We start from the raw sequence: 22,959 nt of genomic DNA on the forward strand, positions 1-22,959 counted from the left end.
ATTATTTATAAAATTCCAGTTTAATTCAAACGCGTACGTAGTCGCGGGCAAAGCTAGTATATAGGAATAGTTAAACCCCTTTTACCCGTTCATCTACCAAAGCCATAAAACAATTATATTAAACATAACAATTAAAACGAATCATTCGCATAACGTAATAAACAATTTAACACAATTGTATGAAATCAGTACTTCAATATCGTATATGTTATTCAGACGATTTGCGGATGTATTTCTAGTCTCTCATCATGTCAAATATTAAATAAATATTAAATTTATTTCATTATACAATTAAATTAGATAAAATATATATAAATATAAAATTAAATAATTTTAACTATAAAATATTTGAGTTCTTATATTATGAACGTGAAAGTAGTATTGTCTGTCTATATGTCGCTCTTTCATGACATGATAATTTTTATAAAGGAAACTTGATCTCCAAGAAAGGACATAGTCTTTTTTTTTAAGCGCGAGTCAAGTCGCGGTACAAGATATAAAGAATTAATACACACGATTTACGATTATTAATTATATTTTTGATTTCATAGTTTATTGTTCTAACACTTAAATTCATTTCAATATCGTTCAGTATCGTCACATCACCGTGTATCTGTACATACTTTAGCGTTATTTTAGTTTGTTTTTATTCAAATACATCCTCCTTTATTATGTCGTTAAGCCTCGAGGTAATGACGTAGTAATCTCCCAGCAATTTTACCTTTCTGTTGACTTTGAAAGAAGATATCCACTTTTCTATTTTCTTGAATTTTATTATAGCTAAGGGATTTCTGTAAACGATTGAAATTTGAAGAGTCGGTGAACCGATCGAACCTCGCGTACTTTGTGTTAGTTCTATTGTTAGATATTTTAATGTTCCGTTTGTTATTACCATTCAAAGTAACGTTTAGTGTTGAAGTCTACACGATAAAGTTCTATCCGCTGTGATTTTGAAATTGATTTGTAGGTAAATTAGTTTTGTTATCTTAATTCATTCGTTATGTTAGATAAATGATAATCATGTCCAGGTTATTCTAAAAATATATTATTAAATATAGCTGAGATGGCCCATTGGTTAGAACGCGTGCATCTTAACCGATAATTTCTGGTTCAAACCCAGCCAAGCATCACTATATATATACGTGCTTAATTTGAGTTTACAATTCATCTCGTGCTCGGCGGTGAAAGAAAACATCGTGAGGAAACCTACATGTGTCTAATTTCATCGAAATTCTGCGACATGTGCATTCCACCAACCCGCGTTGGGACAGAGTGGAATATGTTCCAATCCCTCTCCTTAATGGAAGAGGAGGCCTTAACCCAGCAGTGGGAAATTTACAGGCTGTTACTGTACTTTTTTACTTTTATATCATTAAATAGCATATATAGCAATCAGCAGGTTAATTGAACAGCACTATTACAATAATTTAGTTTTTTTTTCGATTACATTGTTAGTGTTACTACAGGCATGACAAGAATAACATTTCATTTAATATTTATTTATTTATTCATGCTTTATTGCACCAACACTTAATGCTACATCATACCCAATGATTAATATTAAAAAGTTGCATGAATGCAACAGGCGGCCTTATCGCTAAAGCAGCGATCTTTTCCAGGTAACCTTTGAATTCTGAAACAAATTTGGGAAGGGTTAAGATAAATTGAAAAATTATATACTGCACATACAATTTAATAATACACAAACATATATTACAGTTATTAAAAACGGGACACTTAGCATGTTCCTCTATCTCTACCTAATGGAGCTCGATATCTCAACACCATGTACCAATTCGTAGACATTCGTAACTTCGTAGATATATTCATACATATATGTATTACACCATAACAATAGTAATCCGTATCATCTACGGAATTACAAGTATGTGCTTTCAGTATAAATTTATTAACAGTAGCTTGATAGGCAAGGGACTGTGAGAAGGCCTGGAATTTATCTTCACTGACGTGTAGGGTTACAACTAGCGCGCACTGGTAACTTTTGTCACGGTGACTGTTTCGTCACTCTTGTCAAGTCCGTGAATATGTACAGATGCAGACACAAATGTCACGTCGTAGTGTGCCGTACCTCCATACATATTCATGTACTCGACAAGAGTGACGAAACAGTCACCGTGACAAAAGTTAACAGTGCGCCCTAGTTCTTATAGTTAAGCCGTAACACTTGTTAAGAAAAGCGACATGAAATATTTTATATTTTTAATGTTAATTAGTAGAATTATTGATATTGAACACCAAAGACCGTAGATAAATACATACACTATATATTGCTAAAATAAGTTTATATTTTCAGTTAATATGCAGAAGGTAACATATGAGCTTATCTGTAAAAATATTAAAACAAATATAATAATATATAAGTGACCACTTATATTTATATTGCAAGTGCACTTAACATTTTCTTTATTAAGAAATTGTATTCGTGCGAAGCGAGTCACTTGTAATAAATAAAGTAATATTTGTCACGAGAGCTTCATATTGATCTAAAATAAATACAAAATGTAACAAAAACAAAAACCGACTTCAAACAAAACACTATTTTAAAACAAATAAATATGCACTAAAAGGTAATGAAAATAAATGCGTATTCAACATATTTTTAGAGTCCTCCTAATTAAAATTAAATGAAAAATATTAGACTCCTTAAAAGTCGATTTATGATTATATAATGTTAAATATAGTTATAATCATTGCTACATTTGGAGCCGGTGTCAGTTACGGATACGCGCCTCAAAAGAGAAAAGCGATACGAGTCCCTTGATTGACCCAGTACATTATCGTATAAAGGTAATTTGTAAAAAACATATTTCTTAAAGTATTCTCGTATTGTTTTTTTGATAGATATACTGTAGGGTTTTCTTGGCTGACACCGACTCCAAAATATAAAAAAAATATACAGACGAATTGATAACCTCCTCCTTTTTTAAGTCGGTTGAAAATACACATAATTATGTTAGTATACAATAAACTTTATCATAATATAGTATAAAACAAAGTCGCTTACCGCTGTCTATCCATAGTATTCGTAAATCTTAAAAATTACGCAACTGATTTTAATGCAGTTTTTTTAATGTCTTTTGGCTGAAAAACTGTGAACGTGTTGGAAGCCGGGGTGGGTCGCTAGTTTGTAGTATAAAAGCTGTAATGTATCAACGATAAGGAGTAATAGTTCACCTTTGCAAATACATTTTCAATACATTACAAAATCTCCGATCACTTGAGTTTTCGTATCTCTCGTTGTCTAAATGATCGTTGTCCATTCGCCTGAAATATATTAAATTCTATTTCTCGTATTTTGTTATATTATTCGATTTGTATAGCATTTACAATTTCAAATATGCAACAAACGACTTATAAATTTTGACGATTCAGTCCAATCCGGTCATAATACGATTAAATTAAATTTTACTCATTTACATTTGATTTGGTTTGTGATTGCGCTTAGTTCGACTTCATTCAAAATGTTAAAATATGATAAATTCAATGTTAATAAATGATAACATACGATTATCATATATAAAACAAAATTTAATCCATCTGCTAAAAGGAATATCGATTATATTGTCGACACAATTGTGTATCAGCACAATCAGTTGAAATTGAGTCTTAATCCAGCTTAGAATTAGATTCAATTTCAAGATTTCATCCAACATACGAGCGAGAACGTAAAGCCGAAAGAAATTGTAAGGGTGTCATTGAGTATTTATATAGAAATATATTTTTATTACGGAATAAAATAGATGCAACATAATACAACAACCACAACAGCCTGTAAATTCCCACTGCTGGGCTAAAGGCCTCCTCTCCCTTTGAGGAGAAGGTTTGGAACATTCCACCACGCTGTTCCAATGCGGGTTGGTGGAATACACATGTGGCAGAATTTCTATGAAATTTGACACATGCAGGTTTCCTCACGATGTTTTCCTTCACCGCTGAGCACGAGATGAATTATAAAGATAAATTAAGCACATGAATCAGCGATGCTTGCCTGGGTTTGAACCCGCGATCATCGGTTAAGATGCACGCGTTCTAACCACTGGGCCATCTCGACTCACTGGGCCATCTCGACTCAACATAATAAATACTCTTCAAAACTTTCCATGGATTTTGGTTAGTGTATGAAACGAAACAGAAAACTCATTTTTTTATTTGAAACTATCTGTTGCCCGCGGCTCTGCTCGCGTGGAAATCAGTTATAAATAATTGCGTCAATAAATACACCCAATACATTTTTTCATCTAATATCTCCTATACACAGATTTTGATCAGTTAGGATTTTATTATATGTATAGATATAGACTAGCTTCTTTTAATAAATTATATGGTTGAAATATCGGTGTTATTTGGGTACAACAGACACAAGGCATTTTTTTCTCATATGATCTATTTCAGATTATGATTTTATTATGATTTATAATTTACTGGGTAACCCAGTATTTAACAGTAATATTTTTCTCAAATATCTACCACGTACAGAATTCAATCACAAGTAAAGTAAATGCCTGTAAATTTCCCACTGCTGAGATAAGGCCTCCTCTTCCATTAATGAGAGGGTTTGGAACACATTCCACCACGCTGTTCCAATGCGGGTTGGTGGAATGCACATGTGACAGAATTTCGATGAAATTAGATACATGCAGGATTGCTCAGGATGTTTTCCTTAGATGAATTATAAACACAAATTAAGCACATATATATAGTGGTGCTTGCCCGGGTTTGAACCCGCAATCATCGATTAAGATGCACGCGTTCTAAACACTGGAGCATCCCAGCTCAAACTCAGGATTTCGATCAGTTACGGTTTTATTTTATGAATAGATGATGATTTATACTCTATGCCAACCACAAGAGGATTAAAGCCAAATAAACAGACATTTGACAGCGAATTGACGCGATACCATTGATGAGAACTTGATTAATCCATGATATTCATTACGGATTCGCAAAAAAATGACGTTTGAACGTCGACGAAACTGTTATCAGAACTTTGGAAGTAAAATCATATAACAATCAACTAAGTGTAGTAGTGTTGTATAATAAATGACGATATATCATTTTAATCAAGACATAACTAGCTATTAGCAGATCACATTAAATAAACCTAAAGTTTGTTTACCATTACTCATACACGGCTGAGATGGCCCAGTGGTTAGAATTCGTGCATTTTAACCAATGATTGCAGGTTCACACCCGCGCAAGCACCACTGAATTTTCATGTGCTTAATTTGAGTTTATAATTCATCTCGTGCTCGGCAGTGAAGGAAAACATCACGAGGAAACCTGGATGTGTCTAATTTCATTGAAATTCTGCCACATATGTATTCCTCCAACTCGCATAGGAACAGTGTAGTGGAATATGATCTAAACCTTCTCTCCAAAGTGAGAAAAGGCCTTAGCACAAAAGTGAGAAATTTACAGGCTGTTACTGTTGTTGTTGTATTCTCGGCTGAAACTGTCTATTCTTCAAATAATTACTTAAGATAATTATATATTTAAAGAACTACTAACGCCATCTATTAACAAAAAAATAATTAGTTCTTTTATTAATAAAATATTCTTCACATAACTTAAATGACACGTACAGCTTCGTGTCCTCCCTGCACCCCAACCTACCCTCCTTATCACATCTGCCTCACGGCTTAATATTTGTAAACGATACATGCATCCTCTATATTGATGTTTCCATTTCATTATCAGTCACATACTACTGATATAACAAATCGAGTGCTTTTTTATGACATTTTTGAAAAAACGTATTATTTGCCGAATTTTTAATTATACTCAACGTATTGGATAAGCGTTGGGAAACGGGCTATACTAGTGAAAGTATATCTATAGTAAAACTAAGCCCACAACTGTTCTATCTAACAACTTAGATATTTTTGTTGTAGGAAAGATCACTGGCATACAAATATTTTATCCTTTATGTTAATCTATGGTTTGTTACATAATTCTACAATGTTAAATTGTTATCTTTTTTATTTTTGTTATTATGTGTGGCTCTAACTGTATTTAAATTGTTAATTCCATTTACAGTATGAGAAAGAAAATTGAGTCTTGTTTTTTTTAATTGTTAACCACAGATTATAACAACGAAATAAATTTGATGAACGCAATGCACTCAGATAAAGTTAATATACAAACAATTAAAAGTAGCGTCAAACTTTAATCATTGCAGTAGAAGGTTATTCATCCTACGAAACATTTTCAGACCGAAAGTACCGGCGGTGTACTATCTTAATATAACAACAGATCTAACGTTACTTCTACAATAAAGATGTTAAGAAAGTTTTCTACTAAATTTAAAGCCACAATCCTTGAAAATTAGCATTTAGATGGCATAGATGCTGTAGCCTCAGTTTGGCTCGCGCAGCCTCGAGGGTGCCATAAAATAATACGCTTAAGAAGCCGAACTTCCTAAAGGGGGTTCTTATTGACAATACTGCCAATTGTAGTATTTGTTTATGTAGGCCATTGGGATTCTTAGAGCAATGTGCATAGCACTTTACCAGCCAAGTTTTTGTCAGCGAATAATCTTCTGTTTATTGTTTCGAAATTTCTTACATAAAACGTCTTGTAGAACTTTGTCTGCTTAATCAATAGATAAGATTATTATTAAATATTATTTACTTGCCGCTCAATGTCTGTTTAGTAAGATACCACTATCATATATTCTATCAAAACTCAGCAAGACTGTCATGCTGTGTTTTGGTTTGACGGAAAGTGAGTCAGTATAAATGACTAACTGTCCTGTGTAAGGGATATACTTACCTTAATTCCAAGTTGGTGGCACATTGCCGATCTAGGGACCAGTAATTATTTCTTACAGCGTCTGTACCTGAGGAGAGTGACAAATTATCATCATCTGCCCATCTGCTGACTTACAATAAAACACAAATTGTTTCTTTAATAGTGTATAACTTGTATTTTCTTCAAATTTTATTTCAAAATGCTTTCTCATTTTAGAGAAATATCGAAGGTAACAAGAGAAATATAAAGAGCTTATCAAATTCCTACGCATTGAAGTGATTTACATCAAAGACCATAATATTTAACTTAACAGTACTAAACAAGAATACAGTTCCACGTTTTAATCACTTCGCGTTACGCCTCATTGTCATCCATTCCTGAGCTATTTTCAAAATATTGAGCGTCTAACTCATCAGAAAGTTAATTAAAAACACCACCTCCGCAAATTTTGCACAAAACGAGCTATCAAAAACGTAAAATTCGACGTTTGTAATCCCAATATTACGGGAAGAGGCGTTAATATGGATTACACAGTCTAGTTTCTGAAACACTCAAGTCTTGTTTACTGATATGGTTTTAATCTTGACTCTCATTGGTCGTCTGTTGGCACATCAGCTAATATCGACCAATGACCATCAAGATAAAAATAAATTATAAGACACACCACAATAATAGATATGAGTTAATCATAGATCATAAAATTGTGTGCAAAGAGCCAGCGTCATCTTATATATCTTGTATAAAACAACTGTTTGTGCCTCTCTCTCTCTATCTCTGCTTTCTTCTTCTTATTCGACGGAGTGATTATCACACGATTTGGTACGTATATCATTTGTAAATATTTTGTACATTGTAAATAAACTATGCCAGCAAATTCTAAAAATTGTTTTCGTACGCTTAAGCCGACGCTGACTAAACCTTAGAAAATCCATCACAAACAAAGTCGTAAAAACTTTTTGACCTGTAGTCTATGATAGCATGAATATAAGGCACACTTGTAATATTATATTTGAGTATAACATATCAATCAACCACAACAGATTACAAGCGAAACAATTTTCTCTAATTCAATATTAATCCTAGTCCCATAATATATATTTTACCGTATGCATTTAATAAAGATTAAAATTCAATTTTATGCAAAGGGTAACTTTAAAAGAAAACAGGGCAGTCTGTAATAATAACCCAAACTAAAATCTATGGGCTGTGGTCATATTATCTAAGTTACACAACAAGACTATTGTTCATATTTCTCATTCATTAAATACTTATATGAACTAATATCCCTACTTTATATCTTCTTGCCGAGCGCACCTCTCATTTTCTTTATTAAAAATAGCACACGTGCGAAGCGACTACGGGTCACTAGGACCTGCCTGGTTTCGCAAGGGTGAATACTATAAGTAACTATTTTGATGTTAAGATGGCATATAATCATCGTTGAACTAAAATAATAAATTAAATTGTAGCAATTGTGTCAATAAGGCACTTGCTAAACGAATCTGAAAACATTGAGCGTAAGCTGGATTAGCACAGAAGCGTTCAGATCGATCTAAACTACATTTAACAAGTTATTTATTGTTATTTATAAAATCAAAAATCAAAAACCTTTATTGTTTAGAGTGTTAAGTCCAATCAATTATATAAAATCAATCTTTGATGTTATGAAATAAATTTCAGAGTCGTCTTGGGACAACTTGCAACAAAATAGTTTTGACTGTATATTATGTAGTCAATAATGGACACAATAAAATTAACAAACAACCTTAAATCAATATAAAACAATAATAAAAAAAAAACATATATAAAATCGTATAAAGTAAAAAAGAAAGATCACCTAGCGAGGGCATGACGCTTTTTTTTTCTTACGCGAAGATTTATGCCAACGTAAAAGAACTTTATTCTAATAATTATACGATTTATGTCATAAGATATTTTAGAAAGTTATCTAGGCAGACACCGAAGAGATCGTTTAGCGCGATTCTTGATTGTATTAAATTGCGATTCAATGGGGAATTTCGGTTAACATTCGTGCCACCATTCTACGAGATTATAAATTGTATAAAGTTTTTTTATTACTTCTATTGTTTTTCTGGAAATGTAGTTTTATTATTATATTAATTACATTGTACATAAATATCGCTACTTGTAATTCATGTCATTATGAGTTTTATATATACTTATATCTCCAAAGTCCTCGTTCAAGCACGTTCTGGAAAAACAAGTGAGATGTGTTTTAAAAAAAAACAACTAGACATCTATGAATCATTATTTGAGACCCAATTATTATTAAACATTTACAAATACATATTACATTACATATACAAATATGTATTATGTGTGAGACACATAATACATGTTTTATAATATGACATTGCATTTATAGAGACAGCTTTAATACTCAGGTAACTTACTCATAGATAGAACATTTAATGTATTTAGTTGAAGCAGCATCTAATAGTAGGCACTAGGTATTAAACAATTTCTATCAAATCAATTTGCTCCAAAGTACCAACCGAGATAATAATTGAACAATATAATATTTTAGTTATAATATAAATATAAAATATATTTTGAAAAGGCGATAACTTTAAACGACACACTATAATTTTCCAATAAATACAGCCTCATAACAAGCATGATTGATTTAATAAAATGATACACACACAACCGCAACATTTAGGAAATTTGTCAGAGAACGGCAGCTGCTGTCATACATGGCACCAATTCAGCAATATCGATAGATAATAACCCAATAGCAATCCCCATTACACGGTAAACTGGCGATAATATTCGGTACATGGCTGAATTACGCCTAAACTGGGGGGCGTCATCCTTCTGAACAATGTCATGTCAAATTTATGTGTTACAGAATCAAGTGGGTCAGAAGTGGCACGAAATTTAATAAATAAAAATAATGCTTTATTTTTTGTTTGCTGTCTTTGCGATTATTTATCGTTCATCCGTTTGAGCTAATTTATTCGGTTATTGACCCCGTATTTAAAACACAAGAATCTCGTTCGATGATTTCGAATTCAAACCCGAGTATACCATAGAATTATCACCTAATTAATTCGTTTTAATAATTTCTCTCGTTTTGGAGGTGAAGTAAAACATTGTGTTGAAAAAAATCTGCGATAAATGTCACCAACGTGCATTAAAGCTGTGTGATGAAGTAGGCTATCGTCTTTTCAGGGAGATGAGACCATAACACAGCAGTGAGATATTTACACAGTGTTATCCTCTACTCTTGCTTTATCCGAAAAACAATTATTATAAAGAAGCATTACAACGTACGTCAGGCGTTAAAAAATTAATTAGTCAACATCAGCCATCAGAAGTCGGTTTTTCTTTTTGTTAAAATTTTATTTATTTTTTGATTTTAAGTGAAGCTGATGTTGACTAACTATTTTTTTTTTAATATGGATAGATTAAGCGTTTCGTTTATATGAGTCAGAAACTACTTCGAGGACAATTTCAAAGGAAACTTGCGAATAAAGCAAAAATAGAATCGAAAATGCGGATTTAATACGTCACGCGGCGTATACTACAAGGATCCCTCGAAAGAGCTGTAATCGAACTCAGCAAAAAAACTTTGAAAAAGACCAACTATATTTCGTACATCATATGACATCACATCACATACACAAAATTTGATTAAAGATAGTAAGAAATTCTGCCCCATATCGCACCCTAACTGCGAGCCGTATAGGAGTTCCATCACTACATAGTATAAAACAAAGTCGCTTTCTCTGTCCCTATATCTTTAAATCTACGCAACGGATTTTGATGCGGTTTTTTTTAAAAGATAGTGTGATTCAAGGGGAAGGTTTGTGTATATAATACATGAACAATATAGTAAAGAAACACTGATAATTTTAGAAGTTTGTGATGTGATGTCGTATATAAACAAATTCTGTAGTATATTTAGTATCAGTATTGCACCCGTGCGAAGCCGGGGTGGGTAGCTAGTTGATTATAATATTCGACTATGATAATTACATAAACATAACCACATTACGGAAGGTGACTCAAATATCCAAATAACCTATAAATAAAAGATTCGACCGAGTATCGCTAACGTGCTCCTCAGAATTGTTCCGTTCCCTTCCGTTCCGTTACTTTGTCATGGATCCTGTGCTCAGAACCTTACCAAACTTTCACCAAATTACCCTAGAAGTATATATTTTATAATAAAAAAAGAATTATCAAAATTGGTTAACGTGATTTTCAGTTATTCACCTATTTGTCGCGCATATACATAAGGCAAATTTAAGACTTATGTCGTTTTCACATGGATACCATCATCGGAAAAAAAAATAAAAAAAATGGGACCCCACGGGAAGCACTACCTTTCAAACAAAAAAAAATTATCAAAATCGGTCCACCCAGTGAAAAGTTATGAGGTAACAAACATAAAAAAAAAATACAGACGAATTGATAACCTCCTCCTTTTGGAAGTCGGTTGAAAACAAATGAATATGCACGAAAAAGTAATAAAAATAATTGCGTATTCAACATATTTTTTATTTTAGAGTCTTCCTAAGTTAAATGAATTGAAAAATATTAGACTACTTAAAAGTCGATTAACGATTATATCATGTAGTTATAATTATTGTTATATTTGGAGTCGGTGTCAGCCAATAAAACCCTACAGTATATCTATCAAAAAAACAATACGAGAATACTTTAACAAATATGTTTTTTACAAATTACCTTTTACACAATAATATACTGGATCAATCAAGGGGCTCGTATCGCTTCTTTCTTTTGATTGTTGGGGCAAGGGCACCGTGGCTGACACCGGCTCCAAATATACCAATAACTATAACTACATGATATAATCGTTAATCGACTTTTAAGTAGTCTAATATTTTTCAATTCATTTAACTTAGGAAGACTCGAAAAAATATGTTGAATACGCAATTATTTTTATTACTTTTTCGTGCATATTCATTTGTTTTAAAATAGTGTTTTGTTTGAAGTCGGTTTTTCTTTTTGTTAAAATTTTATTTATTATTCTTGCTATCTCATTTTAATTTAAGTTCGTAAGTAGTTTAGAAGTTATCTACGACCTATATATATAGGTACTAATGAACACTATGCAATGCTCTGATATAGTTTGAAAAAGTTATCCAGTGTAATTACGGACCAAGAATAAAGATATCTTATTCCAAAGTTTTCGAAGCTATGCCAGTGCTACATTTACTATAGTTTAAAATGGTGACCACATGCCAGCCTCATTAGTGGTCCATATTAAGCTGGTTTTTGATTGTTAATAAGCAACTTCATCTTGTTAATATAATATTTATAATTATCTTAACCGTGAAAACATATTCTTAATTAAGTAAAATTTCATGACGGATTTGTGATTAATGCGGATTATCTCACAATAGACAAATAGATTAAAATTTAAGTATAATCTGGTACCACTTAGATGTGGCATCAGCAAATTCAATAAAACCGATTATTGACGATTTACAAAACCAATAGAAAAAGGTCTCCCTATCGCGCTATTCGAGACTATCCGTCGCTATAGATTCTCGCGTCAGTTCAACCCCAGAAAGCAAGTACATGTGGTCATATGATATTAAAAGCTATCACGTTTGTGTAAAGATCATATATACAAATAGAATTAATATTGATAATTTGGGATAGCGTACTTAACTAGGATGTAATCGGTTTTACGAATTTTGCCGATGCTAATAATCTAAGTTGTATCGTAATATATGACTGTAAATTATTTACACATTTCGGCTTTTTACATTGAATTACCAACTTACGCACTTTACCATATCTGTAAATACTTTTTTTCGTCACTACTCAAATTGTTATCTATATTTGAAATGTGATCGACTCATATGTACGCCCCTATTGATAAATGTATGTTTAACAGAATCATTTAAATATTTAGTCTCTGAATTATTAACAGCAAGAATGGTGAACCGCAACGAGAGGAGAGCTGTTGCCTGCGTCCTGTTGGCAGTGACGGCGGTCGTCGCGGCCGCATCATATGACCGTGAACGACTCGAAATAGCCAAGCAAATTCTTGAAGAAGTCCCCCTAACGGACGGGTAAATACGATACAGAATATAATTTACGACACTACAACTAGACATAACCGGCTAAGAGCAGCGTCACTTAGCAAGGCACCAAATAATATTAAGATTTATATTTAAGCTGTAAAATGATAATCAACAATTCACAACCATTATACGTTTTTTTATTATTTATGTAAAGTAACAGCATGTAAATTTCCCAGTGCTGGGATAAGGCATCCTCTTCCATTAAGGAACAGGGTTTGGAACATATTCCACCACGCTGTTCCAATGCGGGTTGGTGGAATGCACATGTGGCAGAATTTGATGAAATTAGACACATGCAGGTTTCCTCACGATATTTTCCTTCACCGCCGAGCACGAGATGTATTATAAACACAAATTAGACACATGAGCAGGCATAAGATGCACGCGGTCTAACCACTGGGCCTGGATCTCAGCTCATTATTTACATATGTATTTTATTAAATTTCAACTTCTGAGGTCGAATATATAAAATTCACAACAATCTCAAATATACTTCAATTCGGTGAAGGTTATTAAATTTATAAACCATTAAAATACTTTTCTAAGTCTAATCCCAAATCATTACAAATACCGATCTGAAAGAAGCTATTTATTATTAGTAAATCCGATACAATGACCCATATGTATTTATTAAATAAATTTGAAAAGCCGAGGTGACGTGTGTATCTTAGGGTTCAAATCCAGACCCAGTTGTTAATTTGTGTTCATAATTCTCAACGTCAGTGATGAGAGAAAAACATGACACGTGTGTGTCCATCAGCTCCTATTCGAGCAGCGTGTTGAAATAAGCTCCAAAAATTCATCCTCAAAATTAGAGGAATAATAAAGCCCAGACGTGGGAAATATACAGGCTGTTACTGTCTTACAGAAGTACGAATAAGTAAATAGCGCAGTAGAAACTTTCAAAGCATATTAAAGTTAATATTAATAAATATACATGTAATTACATAAATAAGTATTATAAAATATACATAAAGATTTTAATTAAGTAAAACGTAATCTACTGTTTAGTTATTCTTTTTCATTTTCATTCGTTTGACTTTACTCTTACTAATTATTTCGACGTAATATTATTCCTTGCAAGTACCACAGAGTTCCAACGGAGTCATGAAATATTAATTCGTCTTTCGTAACTTTATTTACGACAGGACCCTGACTGACCTGACTGTATGCCACTGAAAAATCAAACGAACTTGTAACACGCCAGGGTTGCGGTATTGGCTAGAAACGATATTCCGTTCGGTCCCGTCAAATCAAAAACCATTCCGAGAGCTCCGATAGATTTTATTTTTTCCCTGCTATGCGTATTCTAAAAAGTCGCAAAAAGCTAACATAACCCTATTGGCACGAGTTCGTAAAACGTGACATGTCACTGGTGAGTTCATCTTTATCGTACATATGACATTTTTATGTAACATCTCAACAAAATCTGTGCATTTGGGCGATTCGAGTAATTGGATAACGAATTGATCTTCAAAATTATATGAATGTTTTAAACATTTGAATCGAAGTGAAATTATCTAATGCAATGTTAAAAATTTCAAAGACTGTAATAAATTAACGTTTAAGAGTTTGATTAAGCAATGTCTATGGGTGTGTTGATAATTAAATTGAGATGGCATCACCTGCTATACCGAACACAGTACAAAAATAAGAATATAGGTAAAATCGTCGTATACATGTATTATATCCATACTAATATTGTAATATGTAAAAGTAATGTTAGTGTTATGTACAATTTGTTTGATTTTTTTATGAAACAAGATTGAACTGCATAGAAAGACTGGGCATATTTTTTTTTTGCCTAACATCAGATCGGAACTTAACCGCACGCGATAACTAGTAATACACAAATTGGGAACTTCCTTCTTTTTGAAGCCAATTATGTTTCGTATTTTTCTAGGGTTTGAAATATGTCCATTAAAGGCAAAAAGATAACTCTTAAATGGGTTAGTATGGGACGAATGCAGCTGCTGGCTTCGTATAATCTTCTTGTTTACTCGCTTCCATCATTTAAACCTGTCCATCAACTTCGTCTTACCTAAAGGCGTATCATAGCTTGATGGGACTGTTTTTAGTAAATTACTTAATCATTTCTTGATCAGTTGATATTGTTTTTGTCATTAATTAAATTAATTTATTTTAACAGGCACAACGACTTACCATGGAACATTCGCAAGTTTCTACGCAATCAGATCAACGAATTCGAGCTGGATACTGATCTCACGCAAGTGGCCCCGTGGTCCATTTCAAAGTACTCCCACACAGATTTGCCCCGTCTCAGGGAAGGCATGGTAGGAGCTCAGGTAAGTAATTCAATTCATCTTATAATATTTCCATATATTTTAAATAATCGTTTTTACCGTTAGTAGAATATTTTGATTTTAATATATCCGTTGACTTACGATTTATCCCAAGAATTTGGATTTTTTGGAAAAAATCATATATACAATATTATACTTTAGTATAAGATATTTGCAAGTAGCTAATTATGACATCCAATCATAGCCGATTCTGGTATTATGATAACATCCGATTTTTAGTTTATCAATATTTCCCAAAGCTAGGGCTGTAAAGCAGTTGCTAGGATAAAATTCCTTATCTGCTAAAATGAAAAAAAAACATTTATGAATAGATGTTATTTTTGTCTTACCTTTGTTTAATATTAGCGTTTTAGAGGGTGGACGTCTGGTATTCGGGTTAAATATTATCAAATCTGCCTTATCAACAGACAGACATGCATACCAGATCATATTTGTGAATCTGTATAAAATTATTGATTCAGTACATAAAAATTCGGGGTTACTTTTTAATCAATGTGAATGCAAATACAAGAGCGCTTGTTAAACATTATACACGAAGTAATTCTTAGAAGGATCATCGACCAGTATTTTAAAACACGCATTATTTTTATACAAAATCAATTTATAATGCTCCTGTCATAGAATAGGCGAGTCGCCTGGGAGATTAAGCGAGAGAGTGAAGCAATTTCGCTTTAAATCAGCAAACAATATTTTACAGCAAGAATCATTTAATCTTGTACCTCTCCTTTTAAAATATACCAAGTCTCCAGCTCGACTTGCTTGTCCGGTATATCCGTCCATTATATATTCTGCAGCAATAGTTAATAGTGTTCCATGGCGTAGAGTACGTATATCAGTGTATTTATACACAGAAGAAACATAACATCCCAAGGTTGTTGGCGCTTAAGCCTTTGTTGGTCTTCAGAGGGATTCGAGTATAACAATCCTTACTTTTTTCTATTTAATTAAAGCCAATCATAGTAATTGACGTCACTATAATTATTCTGGCAATAATGCAAATATTACGCAGACTTACCAATAATTACAATTCTCTCATCAAAGATAATTTTATATTTTATTACCTTTTAATGAGAATACACTTGTATTTTTTTAAGAAAAGACAGTCAGTTTCACTCATTAGGAAGCACAAACCGCTATATCTCTGCGTTTTAAAACTGTAATATCTTCGAAAATATTCATCCAAATTACATGCTGTAAAGGGCCATATTGATCTATATTGAATGCACAATTTATTTAAGGTACCTAATTAGATAAGGATTAATGCTATATTGCTTAAAGTTTTTTAAAGATTTAAGCGTACAAGGGGACATAGGGACAGAATAGTCAAATTTGTTTTATACTATGTAAAGATTATATATTTTTCTCATGTCATGAAGAAATTTATATTAAACTTTTACTAGTTAATAAAACAAACATTAATTATGTTTGCCTGATACTTATTCTATTATATATTACACACTTCGTTATTATAAAATGTAGTGACAAATCATTTCTCGCTAGTATACTACTGATGTTAGTTGTATACTCCTTATACGAATGCATAAGGAGTATACTACTAACATTAGTAGTATACCATATAAAACGAAACAGTTTTTCTGACTGAAAAAAACAGAACAGTCAAATACAGAACCTCTGCTTAGGGTTTAGCTTAATAATATGTAATCTTAATCCACGAAGATTACATATTCTTACTTTAAGATGATTCTAATATATTATCTTAGATTGTTCATTTGAACTCCCAAGAGACGATTAATTTATATTTTTTTAATTAATTTGTATAGATTTCTTAACCCTCTTATCAAATAATATAACAATAACAAGACATTATTTCATTGAATATATTAAAACTCCCTAAATAAAAGGAATTCTAATAACCCTAAATAAACGTTTGACCTCAATACATTCCTTATCCATTCATCCCATTGTGATGAAACTTTGTTGAATTGTTCTCCGTACACCCGAAAAGGTATCTACCATAGAAACATTCTCTTTCCCTTTTAGATTTTTACTCCAATAATAAACGTTCTTTGTATCCCCCTAATTCTAGTCAAGCAAAGATGAGAGAGGTAGCTAGCTATTCTAAAAATTTTTAAATTTTAACAGTAGTGTTGTTGTAATTTCTTGATAACGTCATATGTATACTTTTTAATGGTACATAATTGTATTACACTATTATTCTTCTGAATATTTTCGTAGTAAATACGCGTTAGGCAATATTTCTATAAAAAAGAAATTGTCTCATATTTTTATTTAAAACAACGTCAGACGCCGACGCTGTAGGTAACTACTTGATTGGGGTTAATAGGTATTTATACTATTTTTACCTAATTTAAAAATAAACTCACGATCTAATTTAAGAATATACTCGTAAATAGAGAAGCAATCTTAGTTATATTTTAAATAATTTTAAATTGAGAATGTAGGTGTAATGACTATTTCGTTAATGTAACAATAATGGTGTGAACTATTACATTCATATTTTTGATAACAAAAGTTGATTGTGATTTTATATATTAAAATAATCATTACCCTGATCACGCTAACAATTTACTTATTATTTATTAATTTAATAAAAACGTCATTATAAAACTGTCAATAAATACTCCTTCCTTACCTAAAGTTATCAAACAAACTAATAGCAAAAATAAAATTGATTTAAGAATTGATGATAGATGTTCTAGCAATAGAATGCCGACATGCAATCGTTTACCTAGCAACCGAAATAAGTGATACGATATTGAATTTCCATTTCAAGATGCTTACGAGCTGATAGGCTGAGCACCAACTTATATTCATTCAAACCTTTAATGTCGGGCTCTATAAAAAATTCGTTTACCCTTGGAGATTTCACTTTGAATTCACTAAGGAAATGTACAAAAGCTTTAAAAAATTAACTACTTTTAAAGCGCTAACTAAATTATCGAAAGTCTAAATATTCCGATAATTGCAAAGATAATTTGTTTCTGTTTTATACCCGGATGAGTTTTATCGTTTTATAAACAGAATAGCACTGCTTTTATTTTAAAAAAAAAAGCACATCTTCTCAAAGAAGATTATAGTGGTGGTTAAAACTGGTTTCGGATCCTTATTCCGTGTATTTAAAATATCGTCTTCAATCATTTGTACCGGCCCACTAATGATTGCGGCTTTATGCCCAGGCAAGCTCCACTGAATTTCCATGTGCTTAACTTGTATTTATAATGAATGTCGAGCTCGGTGGTGATGGAAAACATTGTGAGAAAACCTGCATGTGTCCAATTTCAATGAAATTCTGGCCCATGTGAATCTATCAACAAGCACTGATGCAGCGTAGCGTATTGAAATATGCCTCTAAACTTCTCCTCAAAAGGAGAGAAGGCCCAGTACTACTATATGCATCTAGGTACTTATTCCAGTAATTACGCAAGTAATTATAATATGAAACGCTTATAAAATCGATCTAGATACACTTCCTCATGTGACCATAATATATTGTACGTAGTTCGAAGCTCGTTTCGTGTTTCTTGTTCATCCTATTCCGAGTAACAATTTGTTGATAGTAACTTTCTCTAATACTCAGCTGTGATGCGGTTTGTGCTCAAAATTATTTTACAGCACTTTGCTCAATATAACCCAACACCCTTGTTATTAGTGTTATATTATTAAAAATGACAATGTACTCTTAATGTCAAGCTGAAACGGAGTTGAATTGAAGACTTGAAAGGTCTTTATTTAGGTCTTTGTGCACATACTTTTTGTCCTTATGATTGGCGGTAGAATATACGATGATGTATTCTACCGCCAATCAGAAATATAATTAGTATTTTTTGTCTCCCGGTTCAAAGCTATCTTAAAGATTAATGCAAATGAAATAAAACCTTGAGTAGGTTGGTGATGACGAATAAAGGAATGATTGAGTTCTTGAGGTACCGACGTCCATAGGAAGTATCAATAGATGACCCATATGCTTCAGGCTTTTTTATAAATAATAAGTAGACAGACTATGTCATTATTAATTAAACCAATTTTAAGTATAATATATTAAACACAATTACAAACTTATAACTTCTAACGAAACCACGAAAACAAATATAAATAGAAAAAACAAATGACCATCAGATCTTTCGTTTCACACAACCATGATCTTTAATATTGGTTAAGTCAAGCTAATGTATCCATGTTGTTACAAAGCATGATATCCTTATTTGCAAAAATTAATGAAGGGGAGATAAACGCATTTTCAAACGTGACACAGTTGTGTCAAAGCAAAAATTCTTCAAAGTGATTTACGGTAAAGAGAGCAGCGCTCGTTTTGAAAAGCAGAAATGCTTTGAATGACTTTCCTTAATAAGAAAAGCGTGTTTAAACAGTACGTTGTTTTACTTCATAAATTAGATTTTTTTAACTTCGATTACAGTTCCAAATTTATTGAAAATCTTATATAATATTGAAGACATATTTTAATAAAATAATTTCTAAAACAGAGCACACTGTTTTGTTTACATAAATTAATTGTTAATGGTATACTAATTAAATTAATATTAAAAAAAATCAATAATTCAAATATATAAATATCGAAATAAGTTATATAACAGTATGTTGATATATCCCATTAAAGGTTTCTTGCTAAGCCTTAGTTTAGTTTCATTCAGCTTGAACTCATTTTGTATTAATAGTATATTTTACATTAAATCAAAAATATAAAACGTTATATAACGATTCTTTCATGTTATATTATTGATTTGAAAATTGAAACTATTCATTTTTAAACATATAATTTATCATTATAAAACAATCTTTTTTGACGACCTCCGTGGTCGAGTGGTGTGTACACCGGTTTTCATGGCTACGCCACTCCGAGGTCTTGAGTTCGATTCCCAGCTGAGTCGATGTAAACTATCATTACTTTTCTATGTTGTCTTGGGTCTGGGTGTTTGTGGTACTGTCGTTACTTCTGATTTTCCATAACACAAGTGCTTTAGCTACTTACATTAGGATCAGAGTAATGTATGTGATGTTGTCTCATTAATAATTATTATTATTTATTAATCTTGTCCGTGTGTATCGGTCTGTCTAAATACGATAGGTTACAAACATTACGGAATGAATTTTCTTACGATTTTCACAAATGGACTGATTAGTGTTGAAGTGATTAATGGGAAAAGTTTACTCGTGTTTATTGGTTAAGTATTGAGTAAATTATCTGGAATATTACGACGAAGACAGTAGATGGTGTCGTAGAGAAACACTACTTTCAAAATAATCAATTAATTCTGAGTATATTTATAATATGTAATAATTGTAATAGCTTGAAATTTTCCACTGCTGACCTACGGACTCCTCTCCCTTGAAGGAGAAGGTTAAGAGCATATTCCACCACGCATTGTGGATACAATATATATCCACGTATTGTTAAATATTGCCATATAAAATTATATCAGTTTAAAATAAATATTGAAACTATCAAAATGAAATACGAGTGAAGAGACAAAACAAATTCGAACGGTACGTTATTAAATTCCAATGTTTAATATGTTATAAAAATAATGATAATATTTTAAATATTATACTTCATTAAAGAAAAATAAATATATTATTATTCTTTTGAGATAAAGACTAATATATTATTATCCGCTGTCTGTATGTCACTACGTTTGGTTAATCGGATTTTGGTGCGAATTTTCTATATATTTTCTATAGAGTGTTTCAAAAGGAATCTTTATATGTATTATACTTGAGTGACATATCAGAGAAATATCGATAATTTTAGAGGCTTCTACCACAACACATAAACATCATAATAAACACATTTTTTACGTTTACATTGTAAACGTCGGTTGAACTCTACGAAATAGATAAAAATAATGAACTACAAAATAGGCTATTTGACAATGCGAAAATTGAATCATGAATTATTGTAATCAGTGTATATTATGAGTTTAAAAATGGTTATTTACTAACGAAATTGAAAATAATACTTAATTTATTCAAAAATCAATAAATAAAAATGTATTTTTTCAAACGTTTGTCACATGACTGTCACGCTCTGTCACGCTCCTGATTGGCCGGGCTTATGATGAAGTCACTTTCTTGTAAACCTTGCTTTTCTACTATATGTACCACAGATTAAATACAGCAAAGTGGCACACCGACCCCATTGCAGCGCCATATTGTCCAAGTATCGTTTTCGCGCGTTATTTAAATATGGAATTTTTAATATCATATTTTTCGGCAAATATGTACTAGAAATAAAAAAATCAACTTTTACTGGGTCCCTTAACCTCTACTAAATAATATGAAATGGATTTTAAAAACCTGTCAAATAGCCTATTGTAAACGTTAAAAGGTATACAAAAAATCCACGTATTTACTATCTCTTAGTGATAACCCACAATAACCATTTTTAATACTTCACATTTTACAAGAAATATTGGCTTATTTACGAAGCGGTTTTAAACAATAAAGCATTAATCCTTATCCAATTAAGTACCTTAAATACATTGTGATTTTATAATACATCAATATGATTCTTTACTGCATGTAATTTAAATGAATATTTTCGAAAAAATTACAGATTTAATATGAAAAGACGGTGGTTTGTATTGTCTTATGATAATAAAGCTGAAAGTTAATAAAAAAATTCTGTAGTATAATTAGTACCAGCGTTGCATCCATGCGAAGCCTGGGAAAGTCGTAAGCACTCAAAGGTGAATGCCTATTTTCCTTGTCACGTCGTCATAAAATCATTAATTTATGATTTCTTAGTGCACGTTTCATAGCCGGATAGCATTTGCAATGTCTATAAATAAATCACAGGATTATGGCACAAATCTTGAAAATCCATGTTTTTCCCATGGTCTGGTGTACGTCGCTACGTTGTCATACCAACAAAACCATTCAAAACGTGCCAAAAAATTAAACTAGAATGCTTTTTATCATAAAAGCTTAAACTATTATAAATTTTGTTTTATATTAATCATCAATTCGAGCAGAATATTCATAGCAAAGGTCACGTTTGTCTGGTCCACATGTCATTTGTATTTCGTTATGTTAGGTAATCTTCCTTTAAAGTGCCTACCTTGTGACCTTCAAATTTTTTCGTCTTAAAGCTACTTTTAAAAAATAAGTATTATTACGTAAATGTCACTGCTGAATAAATACCTACTCAGTTGTTAGCTGCGGATTGGCGGATACAAATTTCTCGGAATTTAAACCGAGCTATTCCTTTATCGTCGCGCATGACATGTATTGTGAAAACTTTAACATTTTAAAACTTTTGAGCCTCTGGTTTTATGACTAGATTTGAATACATTCTTCAATTAAAATTACATCAACATGACCTAAACATTTTTGTTTTAAAACGTATGCAATTTTTTTAATTTAATATATTTCGTTTCTCGTTATAAGATTTGAATCTTAACCGATGCTTCTGAGATTAAAATCGGGAAGTTCTACTGTTATAATGTTTTACATATATTATGGTTAATAAGCTAGCAAATAGACTAAATGCTAGTAACTGATAAACCACCCAAAGAAATAGGCTCTGTAAGAAAAATACTCCCAACCTACAATTTCCAATAACCCACCAACCAACCTTGGGAAGTCGTTATCCCATACGCGATATTAATTTTCAAAACTCGTCATATTGTTATTACTGTTCATACGCATCGAAAATATTGCACAAAATGTTTCGCGAAAGCTATTCTGGATTATCAATCTCCAATTGTTGATTAAATATTGGAATCCTCACAATCACACAATCATTATACTTAAACCAGCATTAAAAAAAACTTTATTCA

The 22,959-nt window shown here is 31.8% G+C and overlaps 1 protein-coding gene across 2 annotated transcripts in view; it reads left to right on the forward strand.

Moving 5' to 3' along the window:
- LOC124543240 (dipeptidase 1-like) overlaps positions 1 to 22,959 on the forward strand; it is an 84,617-nt gene that overhangs the window by 46,698 nt on the left and 14,960 nt on the right. For both annotated transcript variants that reach the window (XM_047121383.1, XM_047121384.1), the window contains 2 exons: positions 12,704 to 12,845; positions 15,007 to 15,163. In XM_047121383.1, coding sequence (XP_046977339.1) covers positions 12,704 to 12,845; positions 15,007 to 15,163 — 299 coding nt within the window. The remainder of the gene's footprint in view (positions 1 to 12,703; positions 12,846 to 15,006; positions 15,164 to 22,959) is intronic.

Source organism: Vanessa cardui, chromosome Z (genome assembly GCF_905220365.1).
Source record: "Vanessa cardui chromosome Z, ilVanCard2.1, whole genome shotgun sequence".
NCBI classification, from domain to species: domain Eukaryota; kingdom Metazoa; phylum Arthropoda; class Insecta; order Lepidoptera; family Nymphalidae; genus Vanessa; species Vanessa cardui.